Here is a 17209-nt window from a genome sequence, read left to right on the forward strand (position 1 = left end):
GTCTTGAGTAATGATCTCATTGCTGCTCTCAGTTGTAGCCTTGTGACTGTAACATGCATGTCTAGGGGAGAAATTTAGAGTAGGAAGGAACAGTTCTCAGAGCCCAGGTTAGTGCTGAAGGTAATCATAGTTTTTCAGTCTCATATTGTAAACACTGTTTTTGACCCTCCCCCCCCACCCCCCCCAACACACACACAGAGTCAAAATGGTTTCAACAGCAGTGAGGTCGCATTCTTCTGAAGCTTGCTCACTGTTTGCAACTTGCTTTGTGGAGGCAGCAGTCATCGCTGTCCACTCTTGTTACTCAGACAGGAGCAAGAGGATCTTGAGTTGAAGCACACCTCCACCCTGAAGCAGCTGATGCGGGAGTTTAACATGCAGCTGGCACAGAAGGAGCAGGAGCTAGAAAGAACTGTTCAGGAGACCATTGGTAAGCACAGCTTCAAACTCGGCAGGGACACCACTCAGGGAGTCCACAGTTGAAGCTTATTCTCTTTTCTGTTGTGGTAGGTGCTGTATGTCACTATACTTGAGGGAAAATGGTTCCTTGTTCTCTAGAAAGTCCTCTAACCGCCTCACCTGTCAGGCACTTGCCTTTGGCGAGAAGCAGCATCTCCCCACACCTGTCTGCTGCATTCATCAACAGTAATTGGAAATGAGAAATTCCTACTGCCGTTGGCATATAGTCACAAACATGTTTTCTCATGCCTGTTCCTTGTCCTATATTAGATAAGGCCCAAGAAGTGGAAGCCGAACTTCTGGAAAGCCACCAAGAAGAGACACAGCAATTGCATAGAAAGATCGCGGAAAAAGAGGAGGATCTGAAAAGGACGGCCAGCAGATATGAGGAGATACTTGATGTGCGGTTTCCCTCTTGTCTGAATGTAGCAGTGCTTTACAGTGGTGCTGAGTGTTCTCGTCTGAATGTAGCAGTGCTTTACAGTGGTGCTGAGTATTCTGGCGTCTCACGTGTAGAGAGTCTGAAATTTAGCAGAGCTTTACAGCAGTGCTGAGTATTCTGGCGTCTCACATGTAGAGAACTCCCTGAGAGAAACTAAAGTGAGGCTTTGTGTTTAGGTTAAGTCTGGAAACTAGAACCAGCCTGTGTCTGAGGCGGCTTAGCCTAGCCAGTGTCTTCTTAGGACAGTACCCAGCCTCCTTTCTTCTCCACTCCAGAGTTTGATGGTCCAGGGTGGACTGTGTAGGAAAAGGGGTTTATCAGCCAAGTGTTTTGTGTTCAGTAGATGCTGTTTCAGGGTATGTATTCTAGTGGCATTGCAGTAGCAGAATAAAATAAACCACAGACAAGAGTGAGAGCTTGGACCCCAAGGATGTTTTCAGATACAACACTGTCACTTATCCTCTGTTGGCGTATTACTCTGTAAGACCTCCAGGCCTTACTGCATCATACACCAGGACACACTTATTCCAGAAGAGTCATACTTGAGCTGCATCAGCACTGCGTGTGTGAGCAAGGGATGGATAGTACCACTTATTGTTTTAAATGTAATTGAATTGAGTGAAGTTTCAGGATATGGAATGCCATCTTTGTGCAGTGTGTAAGCTTTAAATCTAAATAGGAAAATTAAAATAATTGCACATTTTCTAGTACTTTCAGAGTATATTTGTGCTGAGTTTTTAAAAATACAGCCAAGGGGGCTGGAGAGATGGCTCAGTGGTTAAGAGCTCTGACTGTTCTTACGAGGATCCAAGTTCTATTCCCAGCACCTACATGGTGGCTCACAGCTAACTGTAACTCCAGTTCCAAAGGATCCGGTGTTCTCTTCAGTGCTCTGTGGGCATCGCACATGCATGGTACACATAAATTCATGGGCATTTGCATGCACATGGTACATCTAGTCTCATGTAGGCACATAGATAGATAATAAATGCAATTTTAAGGAACCCGTTGAGGTGTTGGTGCCTATGATCCTGGCATTTCAGGAGCTGGGTTTAGGAGGATCAGGAGTTCAAGGCTAGCCTGGGCTATATAAGACTTTGTCTCAATATAAATAAGTACAGACACTTTTTGACTCCTTTTGGAATGTTTTATGGTCCGGTGTATCTAGTACACCTGATGTCCATGGTGTAGTTCTGTCCTCTGATATTTGTTACTGTCCTTTTTGTTTATTATACAGAAGGGAACACAACCTTAGTATAGTTAAATGATTTGCCTAACACTATCTATTGAGTTCTAGAATAGAAATTCATCATTACATTCACATATTTCATAAATGAGTTCCAAGAAAGGAACTTTAAAAAGATAACAGGTATTTTTTTTTGGTGTGAGAAAATTCAAGCCTGGAAGCTTCAGGGAGGGAAGTAGTTCTTCTTTTGTGATTCCTCCTCTGTATATGGGTATGTGGGTGCTAAGGGAGTAGACTGTTTACTGCTGTGATGGTCCTCTGGGAGTCTAGGGTGATAGGTGGATAGGTGGGAAGGAAGATAGGTAACTGTAGTACTCCAGAGGCTGTGTGAAGGGAGCTCGGAGTGCAGCCCTCCAAGCTGCAGTGGGATAGCAGTGTGGGCAGCCTGACTGAGGTGACTTTCCCAGGCTCCATCCTTAGCTTTACATACTTAATAACTGAGCATCTTCCAGCAACTGCAGTTTAGAAAGGGGAGCTTTAATTCAGTAGTATGTGTCAACTGGCTTAACGGAATCAAATGGGAGTGCTTGCAGCGTACGTCAGCAGAATGGATGGGTGCAGTCCAGGCTTTAGGACTCAAAGCCAAGCTCTTCCTCCTCTCTTCCTCTTTCCTTCCTCCCTTCCCTCTGACCATGGGATACTGCACTGTCCCCATCCTTTACGGTAGTTCTGTGATGTATTAATAACAAATGTAAGCACAGAATGTTTCCGTTCTCCACCTGATCTTAGATGTTTCTTCTTGTCGTTGGTTTGATTTTTTGAGACATGGTCCCATGTAGCTCATGCTGGCCTTGATCTTGCTGTGTAGCTGAAAATGACTTTGAACTCTTGATCACCAGCTTCCACCTTCCATGCCAGGGTTGCTGGTCGCCCTTCAGATAACATCCATACTTCCCTCATATGAAGAATGGAAACTTGCTTTTGCTTCAGATGTCTTTGGGCCCTTCACACACAAGTACATTTCCGTAATTAGGGTGACAAATGTGCGTGTGTCCCCTGCATGGTGCCGGCATGTGCTGCACTCTGAAGACTGTTACTGCGTCATGGCTCTTGTTCCTCTTCTCTGGACTGCACTGTTGCTGCCAGTGGATGCTGTCCTCTCTCATCATCTAGTCTGCTGTGGGAACCAGTCCTGTCTCCTTGCTGCTGAGTCTCCTTCCTGTTGGTGCCCTCTGCTGTCTGATGACAGTGACTGTGCCCAGCGAGGCTGCATTCTCCGTGAGGTCTGTGCACTTACCTCAGCTGGAGCTGGTCTTCACTTGCATCACCTTTGCCCATGCTCTGAGTCTTCATTCACTACTGCTACTCTGTGCGGCTTGTGTGGCTGTGTTGGTTGGAAGGAGAATGGTCCCTGTAGGCTCCCGTATTTGAATGTCTAGTCTAGTTGGTGGGTGTTTGAGTAGGATTAGTAGGAGGTGTGGCTTTATTGGAGAAGGTGTGTCACTGGGAGTAGCTTTGAGGTTTCAAAAGTTCATGCCAGGTCCAGTCCTAGATCTCTGCCTGCTGCCTTCGGATCAGGATGTGGCTCTCAGCTACTGCTTCAAGGTCACACATGCTCCATGCTCCCACCACGATGAAGACAGAGTAAACCTCTGAACCTGTAAGCAAGCCCCAAGTAGATGTTTGTAAGAGTTTGCCATGGTCATGGCTTGTACAGTCCTATCACAGCAATGGATAGTAATCGGCTAAGACAGCAGCGTGTGTGTGTCAGGTGTCTTCCTCAGTCGCTCTCCATCTCGCTTCCTGCAGCTCACTCACTGAACCTGGAACTCCCATGGTGGATTGACCCCCAGGATCTTCCCACCAGTACTTGGGGTATAGACCTGTACCACCAAATCTGGCTTTTTACTGGGCTAGTGAGAGTCTGAGCCTGAGTAGTCATGATTGTGTGGCAGTCACTCTGTCCACTGAGTCAGCTTTCTGACCTCTCTGTGCTGCATCTTTAAAAAGTTTTCAGTTTAATTTTTATTTAGAAAAACTTGAATCAAATGTATACACATGTATATTTGAGGGTGGTATATAGTGAGAGTCACTTTAATTCTTGTTTGTTGTTTTTAACGAACAGAACCAAAAATTAAGAGTTTTCCACTTGTTCGCTCTCCTCTTTCTCTTTTCCTCCTTTCTTTTTCCTGTTTTCATGAACTAGGGATTTGCACAGGACCTGGTGGTGTCTTGTTGGCCCCAACCTGCCACTGAGTTGTCCCCTGGGTCCAGACCTATTTTTTAAGTTATGGACAATTCACTAGGGATTTTTCTCCAATTCTTAGAAGGCTTACCTTAGCTTATTTGGTAGTCTCCAGGTATCAAAGGAAGTGTCAGACATAGCTAAATGTCTGAGTATGCCTGAATACGTAGCTGTGGAGTCTGGGTAGCCACAGGGATGTGCAGGTAGACTCAAAACAGTCAAGACCACAGACAGTAATATCTCAATTGCAGGTTGATGGTGTTGCACATAGGGCTAGGTCAGTGTGCCTCACTGAGGAGACATTTGACATCTGTCACCACAGATTGGGCTCTGCTGCTTTGTTTCCCATAGCTTCAGAAACCTTCATGAGAAGAATCAGACTTTTCAAGTGTTCTGTGGCTCATCACACTGTTTGTGCCTAGCCATCTGCTTGTCTTTGAGAACAATGTTTCCCATGCGTCTGACAGTCAGCTCCTGTTCAGTGACACCTAGTGGTGGTGGTTTTCCTGTAGCTCGCTCATCACATCAGTACAGTATTCCAGTTCTAACTGTTCCTTAGCACAGAGGTCTTGGGATTCCTCACTGAGGCAAGATCGGAGCGCCCTCGGAACACAACAGAAGGTGATCTGTGTGTCAGACTTCTAAGCAGGACCATGGGGACAAAAATCATCTAAGTCTTTTCTAGTTCAGCTTTGTCTCTTTTCTTGTTTTGCAATGTTTTGGGAAAATGAAGAGATAGTTGTATTCTGTTAATGGAGAACTGCCGGTGTGATGTGAGGACGGATGGGAATGAGATGTGCAGGTTAGTGGACAAGCTTCCAAGACCAACTCTTGAGTTACCCAGCTCACCCGGAATTAGTGAAGAAATCAAACCAGATCATTCCACAGCTTCTTGGGATCAGTCAGTTGCCAGCTGGGTGTGAAAATACTACTTTATTTCCTGAATCTCTTTAGGAACTTTACTGTATCAAAACTCTGAAACCTTAGACCCTGGGATCCGTGCACAGTAAGACCTGATAATAGCATCGTGAGGGGTGAGACCAGCTGATGGCCTTGGTTGATAGAGTAGACGGAGTGTGTGGGAGCCGTGGCATTCCAAGAAGACTGAGCAGTGCTAACACAGACTTAGATTGGGTCAGGAAGGGGGCAGAGGAGAGTAGTGACAGAAGTTCTGGTCTCACCGCTGTGTGACTGTTGTGCACTGCTCCGTCTCTGCATGCTTTGTAATGTTGTTGTCACATTGCTGTTTTCATGCTAAAGGCCCGTGAAGAAGAAATGACTGCGAAAGTAACAGACCTGCAGACCCAACTCCAGGAGCTCCAGAAGAAATACGAGCACAGGCTGGAGCAGGAGGAGAGCGCCAAGGACAGTGTGAGAGAACTTTGAGTTCCTTCTCGTGGTTCTGGGAAGTGTGGCCATTTCCACGGCTTGGCTCACCTGCTGCCACACACTCAGCTCATTTAATCCAAGGGCCTTTGAGGACTCAAGTTCCTTTTTCAGTCAATGCAACTAAAACCAAATGTTCAGATCTTGTGTTAAGTGCTGTCATGGAATTTAAATCCAGGCTTCCAAAGCTAAACTCTGCTGTTTCCCAGTACTCCCTGGCCTTTCCACAGACAATCTAGCAGACTGTGACGCCACCCTTGAGAAGATTTCTTCCAGGTTACCAGTCACTGAGAACAGCAGTTTCCTAACAGCCGGTTACTTGGCTCTCTTTTCCAGAGTGCGGGGATGAAGCCTCTGTAAAAGGCCTCTCTGACAGCACTCCTCACTAGTGAGCGAGGGAAAGGACCCTTTTCCTATTCAAGATAGCTATAAACAAGTTGTGTTTGTTTAGCATGTGACTGTGGCTGAGGGGACATCTTGGCTATTAAGTACTGCGTCTGTGAAAACACATATCTTAGTACCATGAACTTCCCTAGCATGAGAGTATTGCTGCTGCATCCCCACTACCAGAGTGTTGATGCATTGTGAAGGTGACGCAGGTGCTCTGAGCTCTTATCCTTGTCACAGTAGAAGGAAGAGACTATCTTCCAGTAGTCTCGACATCCTCCTTGAGCATGCGCCAGTGCTTCTGAATGTTTTAATTTTGACTTTACTTGAGGTAGTAGGTCCTGCCATGTTTCTCTGGCTTGAGCCTTGAGTTCAGTCAGCTTCTGCTCAAGCCGTCTTCCCAGCTCAGCCTCCCAAATAGCTGGCATTGAGCTGATGCGGTATTCCTTCTAGGTGCTGCTGAGGTCTTGAGTCACATATACCTGTGCTGAGCTCCATGAGAAACACTTTGTAAGCAGAGCCCAGCAGGAGCCTCAGAGGTTGTGTTCAGAAATGTCTTAAAGGACTTTGAAAGATGAGACATGTTTACTCACGAAGTTAAGTGCATGGTAGACAAACATATTCTTGTGTCAGTAATTCTGAAGGATAGCAATCACTGCTTGTGCTGGGCATCTGGCTCCCTTTCTGACGTGACAGCTACTGCTAGAGCTGTCTCAGCCTTCCAGTCCTTTCCTCTGTGTTCATGTATGTTTGTATGTGGTCAGTTTAGATATCAAAGATAGATCAGGTTAGAAACAGTGCTTTATTTAAGACCTGCTCACTCTCTTAAGATTGTAAAGCTGGCTTCTCATTTTCTTGTCATTTCATGCATGATGCTCTGATTGTTTCTTCTCCCCGTGGGTATTATTGTTTAAGTTCTTTTTTTTTTTTTTTTTTTTTTTTTTTTTTTCATCTCCAGGTAACAGTTATGGAGCTACAGGTAAGATTAGTTTTTCATTGACATTTACTGAAGCTAGGACATTTTAGGAGAACCCCCACCCACATACCCCACACCCCTCTCCATTTTAACAAGTTTAAATGTAGATACTATTTCTACAAAGAAGTTTTTGCAAGCAGTACAGAAAGAAACAGGTCCAGGCACTGAGGGGATACACTCATTTCCATCTGGCTTTTGTTCTTTCAGACACAGCTAGCCCAGAAGACCACTCTGATCAGCGATTCCAAGCTGAAGGAACAGGAGTTGAGAGAGCAGGTACAAGCCAGTGTGGCTGCTAGTGATGTGTACTTAGGAACAGTTGACTTGGTGATGACTTAATACTGCCATGAAGTTTGTCTCCAAACCCACACGCACTTGAGGCAGTCCTTCCACCTGTGACTGCATATATGTATACTGGAACATTAAGTTTTTCTATTTGTAAAGGTATTTTGTGAGCATACTCACTGTGCATGCCTGTTGCCATGGATTCCTTGAAACAAGTTACAGTGTGAACTGCCATGTGGGCACTAGGAATTGAACCAGGGTCCTCTAGAGGAGCAGCCAGTGCTCCTGACCCCTGAGCCATTTCTCCAGGCCCAAACTAGAACATTTATATTCTGTTGTTTCTAGTGTTTAATATTTTGAATGATGTTTTGTGTTTATATTATTGTAATAATTTATATTCTTTAAAACTGTCACAGCACAGTGATGTTTGTATTAGTCATTTTTATTGTGATAAAGTTCACATAACATAAATTCATCATTTTCATCATTTTACACTTCTATTTGAATCTATTTCAACTTTATACTTACTTAACTGTCAGTCCTTGTTGCTGTCTCCCTTCAGACTCAGACAGCCACTGCTCTGCTTTCTGTTTCTGTGGATTCACATGCTGCAGGCATTTCATTTAATGGACCCGTCCAGTACACAACCTATGATGTTAGCCTCAGTAGTGAAACAGTGTATGGTCTTTGTCCATCCATGTTGTCTGTCTTTCGCTGTGTAGCCCTGGCTGAGATAAGAGGCATGGGCTGCTGCTCCAAGCTGCCTCATACCTAACTGCTTCTGTGAGCAGTGTATGAGTCCTATTGCCAAGGTATATAGCCACTCACCAGTTTATACACATTTGGGCTGTTGCCACCTTTGTCTATAGCAAGTAGTGCTGTTAGGAGCATTTGTGTGCCTGTTTTTGTTTTGCCTTTTGAGCCAGGGTTTCTCTGTGCATTCCTGGCAGTCCTGAAGCTCACTCTATAAACCAGGCTGGCACAGAGATCCTCCGGCCTGAGTGCTGGGATTGAAGGAGCATGCCACAGAGCCTGACCTTGTGTGTCCCTCTTTGCTTGGGCACATGCTGTTCTTTTAGTTAGATGTACAGGAAGGAGTACAACGGCTTTCTGTATTAAAACTTAATGAGAAGTGGCCACACTGTTTCTCATAGCAACTGCTCCATGCTGAATCACACCACTGGTTTATGAGGACTCCATATTTTACATCCTTACCAACAAGGTTTTGATTATAGCTATCTGAGGAGGCAGGATGCATCACTTCATTGTGGTATTAGTTTATGTTGTTTCTAGTGATTAATGACATTAACTGCCTTTTCATCAGCTTGTTGGCCCTTTGTATCTCTTCTTTAAAGTGATGTATTTATTGATTGTTTTGGATTTCTGTTCTCTTTTTATTGTTGAGATGTAAGGACTTACATGTCTGGACACACATTCCTTATCAGATACGTGATCTGTAAATATTTTCTCCCATTTTGCAATTTGTTTTTCCAACATTTTTAATACAGTCTTTTGATATACAAAAGTTTTCAATTTTAATAAAATTCAGTATATGTAGTTTTTTCTTTCATTAAATATGCCTTTAGTTTCTACCAAAGAAACTATTTCTTTAAATTTTATCTGTATTTAGTATTCCTTTAGCAGTAGGGAGAATGTAATGGCTGTAGCTTTCCTTTCCTTACTTGTGATTTCCATATTAATTTTATGATACGGTTTGAATATTACTTTTAGGTCCATAATTTAGAAGACCGTTTGAAAAGATATGAAAAGAATGTATGTGCAGCAGCTGTGGGGACACCTTACAAAGGTGAGCTGACTTCTCCCATGCACCTGTGTGCACACACCTCTTATTGGCAGGCTTATGAATGGCTTTACTTTTTTCTTTGCTAATTTATATTCTTCTCTTATTTGTATTATTTATCTTTTTTAGTAGTTGACAAGTACAGATTATATATACTTCCTACACCAGGATGCTTTTGTAATACGTATTCACTGTGTACATCCTGCACCAGGATGCTTTTATAATACATATTCACTATGCAATGCACAAGTTGAGCTCACTGGTACATATTCCTGTGAGTCTTGGGTACTGTTCTGCTGTGAAGAGACAACTGGGCTTGCTTCCAGTTTCACATGATGAGTATGTCTAGGAACATGGGAACAAGTAGGCAGGCATAGGTAGTAATGGGGAAGTAGCTGAGAACTTAGATCCTGATCCACAGACAGCAGGCAGAGAGAGACACTGGGCTTGCTGTGGTTTTTGGAATTTCAAAGTCTACTCCACAGTCATTCCACCTCCAATAGGCCACACCTACTCTTTCCCAAAACAAGTTCTAGAACTGGGGACCAAATGTTCAAGTACATGAGTTTGTGCTCTGTTCTCATCCAGCCAAGCACATGGTGGGAATGCTTTAAACCTAGTCCTGCGACTTTCAGTAATTGAACACAACACTGTCCCCAGTGTAATAGCCATCTGTCTTGAAGGGATTTCTACTATGATGCTGAAATCTGCCTCCTTTGAACATTGAACACGTCTGCTCTGCCTGCCTTCCCAGCCCATGGCAGCTTCCATCTCATCCTGTTCTCCCCCAGCCTGTGTAGGTTTCATGTGGAGGCGAGACCCTACAGCACTTGTCATTCCATGTCTGCTGTGCTTTGTTTCATGTAATGTCTTTAACCTTTTGTCTTTGATACATGATGCTAAGTTCCATTGCCAGACTTTGTTTTCACACATTGCATGTATCAGCACATGTCAATGATGAAAGGAATCTAAGAAGTCTGATGGACTGTGCACACATCTCTCCTCCATGCTCTTCTTTAAGCAGTAACATTTGAATGCCCGCCTCCCGTAGGGAGAGGTAAAGCATCATCTGTTCCCATTAAGCTCTTAGGTGTACGTGTATAATAATATAGTTAGCACATTGATGGTGCTGAATCCCTCTGACTCTGTGATACTCATTCTTCTGCCCTCTTATTTAACATCTGTCTATAAAGTTTCTGGCAACATTGTATTTAGATTTGCCAAATTAGGGAATTTACATGATCCATTTCTTTTGTTTGATGTGTGAGTCATCTAGGTTGTATATTTTATTCCATTAGTTTGGTACATACTTGTACATGTTTTCCATAGTCTACATGTGAAAGATTTTCTGTAAAATATAGGACTGAGAGTAGAACTGACATGCCACAACATGTGAAGTAGTATACGAGGCCCACCTAGATGTTTCTGCATTTATTCCATAGTGTCCGGCCCTGGGCACCCCAGTGGCCTCTCTGCTGCTGTATCATGGCTTAGCTGATCTACAATTGGTAACTTTGTTCCTAGTCTTAGACGTAGGCTGAGCATCACCAGGGAATGTCGTGTTCCTCATTAGCTTAGTAGCATGCACTTCTTTTTGGTGGCATGCCTTATGTCTTCCATGTCCTCTAAAGTTAAGTAAGCATTTTCTTTTCCATAAGTCATTAAATACCCTACTTATTTGCCTTATTTTTTATTAGCATATATTATACAAATTAATGAGCTTTCAGGACATTTCCATGTATGCATACAATATACTTTTAGCATATCCATGGTCGTTACTCTTCTTTCTTACTCCTCTTTCTGTTTCCTCCCTTTCATATACTTAATAGTCTACTTAAGCTCTCAAGTAGCTGGGATTTCAGGCTGTGCTACTGGGCCCAGTTCACATAAAAGTCTTTGAAAAATCACTATGACACTGATACTTTGCACACTTCAGGTTTCTTATTTGTGTTTCAAAGCATTTTTGAAAATTTGAAACTAAGTACTTTAGTATTGGCATGCTTAAAAAGAAACTAAAAATGTCTTAGATCCTTGATAACATGAAAATGGTCATGTTAGTCACTGGAATATCTGAGGTCATTCATGTACTGTTTAGTAGAGAAATACCAAAGTTAAGGAGCTATCTGCTAGTCATGTGCTCTAGGAGAAAAATGCATATGGGAAACAAAAATTTTACAACAGTTCTAATTTTTGCTTCTACTGTAGTAGTTGGGATATTTATAGTGTGAGCATGTGCATAGCACAGGAGCTGGTGGGGCACAAACCTCGTTCTGTTCCCTCGTTTCCTGATGTGTTCATTTACTGAGTCATTAGTTATTTGGTTTCCTTTTGTAATTTGGTTTTGTCTTTTTTGACAGGTGGCAATTTGTACCACACTGAGGTCTCACTCTTCGGAGAACCTACTGAGTTTGAATATTTGCGAAAAGTGCTGTTTGAGTATATGATGGGTCGAGAGACCAAGGTACAGGTCCTGCCTCATGACTTTTTACGAGACTCCTTTTAACACACACATTGATAGGATGTGCACCAGTAGATCGTAGGGGCAGACAGTGTTCACAAAAATGAACACTGTGTGTGCGTGTACATGTGTGTGTTTGTGTATGTGTGTGAGTGTGTGATTTCAAATCTTAATAGTAGGAGAAGCAGTTGTATTTTAAGGAGGTTTTAGGACCCTGTAGATAGCACTGTGAATCACCATTCTGTCTCCATGACAGCAACGCTAAGGAACATCCAGAGATAATTTACTCTGTTACAAGTTGTTTCTACATATGCTGGTTATTGATCGTGTTTAAATTATCATGCTATGCACGTAGGAACTGTTAGCCAATCTGTTCTCTAGAACATAGCTCCTACATAAGGCTCTTGATACAGAGCCTTACTATATATGTCTTCTATAGTTTGATTGTTGTTTATTTTAAACCTTAAATTAGACATTTGATAAATATATCTTGAATGGAATTAAATGTAGTTAGGGAATTTCATGAACTTTTTATCAGTAAAAGTTTTCACTGTGATCAGTTTCTGCTTTTGACACTTGTAGACTCCTCATGGGATTTACATTGTCTGTATCACGACTGTGAATGGGATAATGACCTTTCTGTGAGTTATAGAGATGCTAGTCCAGTTCAGACAGTGATTTGGAAAATATATATAAAACCAAAGAGAGCAAAGGCATAGATGAAACCTAAAGATAGTATTACAGCTTCGTAGGATACATAGAAAAGCACCAGGAGCCAGAGGTCATTTGAGGTTTTAGTATATATCTTAGTATATATAGAAATTAAGTTGTATTTACATCAAACAAGTTTAGGGAGGTGTTTCCCCTTCCGCAACCCCTTGGTTTTAGACTTTTGGGGCAATGTCTTGCTGTGTGATGACCTGCTTTGCCTGCCAGGAACTGGGATTATAGGCATATACCACCATGTCTGGCTATCAGATCCTTTCAAGTAAAAGTTATGTTTAAGTAATACGATCTTGAGTTGTGTTACAGAGAGGGTATGTTTGTTCACTGTGATCCAGGGCCTTTTCTTGGTTCATCTTTTCTGGTAAAGCAAAGGTGCTGAACAACTCTTTTCTCATACTGCGTTCTCACAGAGGCTAAAGCAGCAGCTGGACTTGGCATTTGTGCAAGTGCAGTAGGTAGAAGAAGGCTGAGCTATGAGCCTGCTCCCAGGACTGTAGACACTGTAGACTCTAACGTTGTGGTTCAAGTGTTGTGACGAACAGATTGTGGCCTTCCTGAGTCTACCAAGTTAGCTGCTGCCTGTTGCTCCTGGGAAGTATAGTGCTTGTGAAATGTGCTTTCCAAGTTTGAGCCTCTGGAAGAGAGACATAGCCCAAGCCAAATGTAACTTGTGTTTTGGGAGCCTTTGTTCACTTCAGGTTACAGCTTAGAAGGCTGTGCCACTGCCTCAGTGACAGAGCTCTTCATCCACCTTTGTCTGTGTTTGTTGTGATTTTCTGGCTAAGGATGAACAGTCTATGAGTCTTCATCACATTTCATATGTAAACATTGAAACTAGTGTTTACTCTACTGTCCAGTCATTGCTATATGGACTGTCATGGTAGATAGTAATGTGGAAGCCAATACCCTGGCTGACTCTGGAATTGAACAGTGCCTAGTCCGTAGTTAAGCAGACTGTGGAGCAGGGCAGGGTGAGGACTTAAGCGCTTCACTTGTGGAGGGTCAAGGTAGACTGGGCTCTAAGCCAGGGGAGAAGTAGGTTTTGATACGGAATACTCAGCACTCATGCAGGATGGGCAGCAGCTCAGAGTGAAGGCCCAAGAAAACCATGTGAGTTCCCGTGTGCCAAGTAGTCTGGTCCATCTGAACACTGGATCTGTGAGGTACAGTGTTCCCAGCTAGGACCAGACTGTCTTGAAGGCTAGAGGATCTGAAGTACTTCCAGAATTTTACCTGTGTATATGTATCACAGAGAAGATAGTTCTGAGATTTCCAACAAGAATAGAGCTGGTTTTAGATGCATCTGTTGTGGTTTGCTTTAACAAAGAGCTCAGAAGTGGCGAGCAGCCTGTGAAGGACTTGGCAATGTGCTGCCCGCCGCATCGGCAGTCTCCTCGTGTCATCCTACCTGCTTCTCACCTGCTTTTGCTGCAGCGTCTGTTATGAGGCAGGTGCTTGGCGGGTGCTGTGTTCTGTGACATGTTCTTACCATGTTAGAGCTACTTCAGCTCTGCTCTCTTCCTCTTCACGGGCTTTGGTCCTCTACTTTCACTTGACACTGGAATCCAGTCTGCCTGCCTTTTTGCTCTGTAAGCGTCCTTGAAGAGGCATCCCCTGAGGAAACACCAGCTGAAGAGCCGATTATAAATCAGGTGGTTCATTTGAACTTTTTCTTACTATCTCACTCGGCGGGCCTGAGGACGTGTTTGGAGAGTAGGCAGTCTGATTTCTTTCCCAGGTGTAAAGAGCCTAGGTTCTGGCAAGCTAGAGGCCTTCTTGGTTGTCAGCTATGGATTCTGTGTTGCTGACAAACTTAGGGATAGAGTTTCCATTTAGTGTTGTCTACAAGTGGGAAGAGACAGCTAGTCACAGTTTACAACTGTGTTTTTATAAACATGTTTGAACATGCATGTGTGCTTTCAGGATGAAAGCTTTGATATGTATGATAATGAAATTAAGGAAATGTTCCATATAACTGAACCCTTGAATTTTAGATTTTTGATAACCTGGAGGGGAGGGGAATCTTTATTAGTGATACACAAGAAGTCCTCTCTGTGTAAAAAGAAAGTACTGAAATAGGTTCTACTTCTTATTTCTTTTTGCCAGTTCTTGACACATATACCTGATGTCTATACTCAAGTTTAACACACTAGTTTGTGTTCTGTCTAGTTAATATGGTTTAGGTGAGGTATTGTCAATGCCTCTGGGATCCTCCAAGAATGTGGTTGTTTTAAATGGCATTTTAAAAATGTTTTTTAAGCCATTAAAATGGTAAAGCCAAAGACAAGATGTCTGAAACTAAAGTTATTATATATGGGGTTTGCAGCTGAAAATAGACTCAGTTGAACTGGTTGAGCTGTTATTAGGAATATGCACTGTCCTGCCTCAACTCTCTACAGGTAATAGGAATTTACAAATGTTAGTTTCTTCCCTTTTTGTTAATAATTAATTTTTTTCTAGTGATATGAATATAGTTCCAAAATTTTGGGTTGATAATATTGTGCTGATTTTTTTCCTACAACTTTTCCCAGAACCCCACTGCTGCCACCAAACACACAGGCCTACACACAGAGTTCATGTAGCCATGGGCGCTGGTCCCCTCTTCTGGGATGCTCTACCATGCACTGTAGGAGTCCCCAGGAGAGAGTACCACCTGACCTGAGATGTAAGCACTGAGCTCATCATCATTCTCATTTCATAAGTGACATCTTCTCTCCTCTCTGTCTTCCTAACAACATCTCATCTTGATACACAATAGGGAGTTTTCAACCTTTGAGGAGAATTTTCCAGGAGCTTTTGGGGTGACAGTCTGACTTACGGTATATTTATTCTGATCTGCACAGTTTATGATCTTGTTTTGCAAACTCCCATGTGTAATGTTTTGATTCATCATGTGTTCTACCAAACAAAACATCTGTGTTCCTTTAATATGTAATTTCTGTTAGGCTGACATGCTGCATGTCTTGAGAAGTAACTACTGAGCATGTTCATGTCCATGCAGTGGCCCGTGTCTATGAGACATATGATGTGACTTAGTTAGAACCTCTAATCCTGGTTACGTAGAGCGTCTGTTCTGACAATGCATCCTATAGGCTACTGAAAATATAAGGCCCTTTCAGATGAATTCGTGATGAAGTTTTATTTTAATGAGACAAAAGATCAACAGCTAGATCTTTATTCAGCTTTATGCTATTGGAAATACATTATCTGAAGTAATTCAAGGGTAGACTTTGTAAGGAGCCCTCGTAAATTGAGACGCTAGTGCTGGTCTTTCCTTCCTTGACTGACACCTTCACATCATACTTCTTTGTTTGTGGCTTCCATTGAGAGCACTAAGGAATCTTCCAGAACATGTCAGAATGCTGTGAGGCTTGTTTGCCTCATCCTATGCCAATGATCTTTTTCCTGTTGCTTCCAGACCATGGCCAAAGTTATAACCACTGTCCTGAAGTTCCCTGATGATCAGGCTCAGAAAATTTTGGAAAGAGAAGATGCTCGTCTGACGGTAAGTTCCAGAAGTCATCTGTAGGGAGGCAGCTTTCTTACAGTTTATATTCTGCCTAGTTTGTAGAGCCTTTCTCTTTGTTTGTAAAATAAATCAAAAGTTTTTGAATGTCTTTTGTACCACAACTCAGCAGTGGCAGTGGATGGGCACTAAGAAAGTTTAATCCCAGGCAGATTTAATGGGGACTGTCAGGGAAATAGTTCTTAGTAGTGCGGACAGTTGATGCCACATTTGTGGGTGGGGTTCCAGAGCTTGAGTTAAACAGCATTCATCCTAGGAAGGGATGAAGTGGGCCCTGGGTTTGAGTTGATCCTCCTTTGCTTCTGAGGCTAACCTGCACAGGCTTTAAACAAAGCCTCATATGTCATGACCCTTTGCTTGCTGAATAAATCCAGTCTGCAGCCGTCTGCTCCTGTGTTGTTACAGAGAAGGTAGGAAATTTGAAGCTATAAAGAACATGGAAGCTTTACTTTTTGGGATAAATGGTAACTTCCATTTAATCATATGTGAATGACAGATAGGCCTGGCAGACCATTCAAATGATAAAATAGGTGCGTAGGAAATGTGAAGTAATGTACGGGCATGAAGTGGGATAGATCCTATAAGTTGAAAATTCATCAAATTGATTGATCTTTTTATCAGTCTAAAGAGAGTCTTGATATTTGTTTAGTGACTCAGGATCCTTTCCCATATCTTTAAGAGAATTTCATTTATAAAGTATATTGTAATTGGCTAAAACTGGAATCAGAGAGTTTTTTGTTATAGAGAAGTCTGTTCTTAATTTTTCCCAAAAGCGCACTCTCTCATTGAAGTGCTACAGATCCAGGAACATAAACCCTGTCTGTCCCCCAGTGACTGGCGGGGCAGAGCTTCCTTCCCTTGGTCTGCCAGGTTTGTTCTCCTTGCTTCAAGCCTTCCATTGCTCACTGTGCTCGGCTTTCACACTTGTCCTCCATGTCGTCTGTTGTTCCTGTGCTTTGTGGTGCTGGAGACTGAAACCCAGAGCCTTATGCGTGCTGGGGCCCTGGCCACCAAGCTCCATCCCCAACCTCGAGTGTCATTTGTTGTAGTCCTTGACCAACCATGCTGGGTTTGTTGTCTCACTCGTTTCCCCTAAGTTGATACATCGTCAGAACTTTATAGCATTTTAGATGAAGGCTTCCACCCCACCATGAAGCTTATCCATCCCTGGCATGTAATAAGATGCATGCCAGGTGGATTTGGAAAACAAATGCAGATACGAATGAGGCTTAATGAAAAACAGTACATATGTAAATATGTTTTTAACTATTCGTCCCATGCCAAGCTCATCGCTGTTAATAGTGTGGCAGGCTGGGGAACGTGCCTATAATA

The 17209-nt window shown here is 42.8% G+C and overlaps 1 protein-coding gene across 14 annotated transcripts in view; it reads left to right on the forward strand.

Annotated features, from left to right (window-relative positions):
* The window catches only part of Golga4 (golgin A4), an 83255-nt gene that overhangs the window by 61816 nt on the left and 4230 nt on the right, over positions 1-17209 (forward strand). For all 14 annotated transcript variants that reach the window (XM_034484482.2, XM_076917887.1, XM_034484491.2 and 11 more), the window contains 8 exons: positions 309-430; positions 730-860; positions 5593-5703; positions 7064-7084; positions 7289-7357; positions 9098-9173; positions 11525-11628; positions 15770-15856. In XM_034484482.2, coding sequence (XP_034340373.1) covers positions 309-430; positions 730-860; positions 5593-5703; positions 7064-7084; positions 7289-7357; positions 9098-9173; positions 11525-11628; positions 15770-15856 — 721 coding nt within the window. The remainder of the gene's footprint in view (positions 1-308; positions 431-729; positions 861-5592; positions 5704-7063; positions 7085-7288; positions 7358-9097; positions 9174-11524; positions 11629-15769; positions 15857-17209) is intronic.

Source organism: Arvicanthis niloticus, chromosome 21, assembly GCF_011762505.2.
Source record: "Arvicanthis niloticus isolate mArvNil1 chromosome 21, mArvNil1.pat.X, whole genome shotgun sequence".
NCBI lineage: Eukaryota > Metazoa > Chordata > Mammalia > Rodentia > Muridae > Arvicanthis > Arvicanthis niloticus.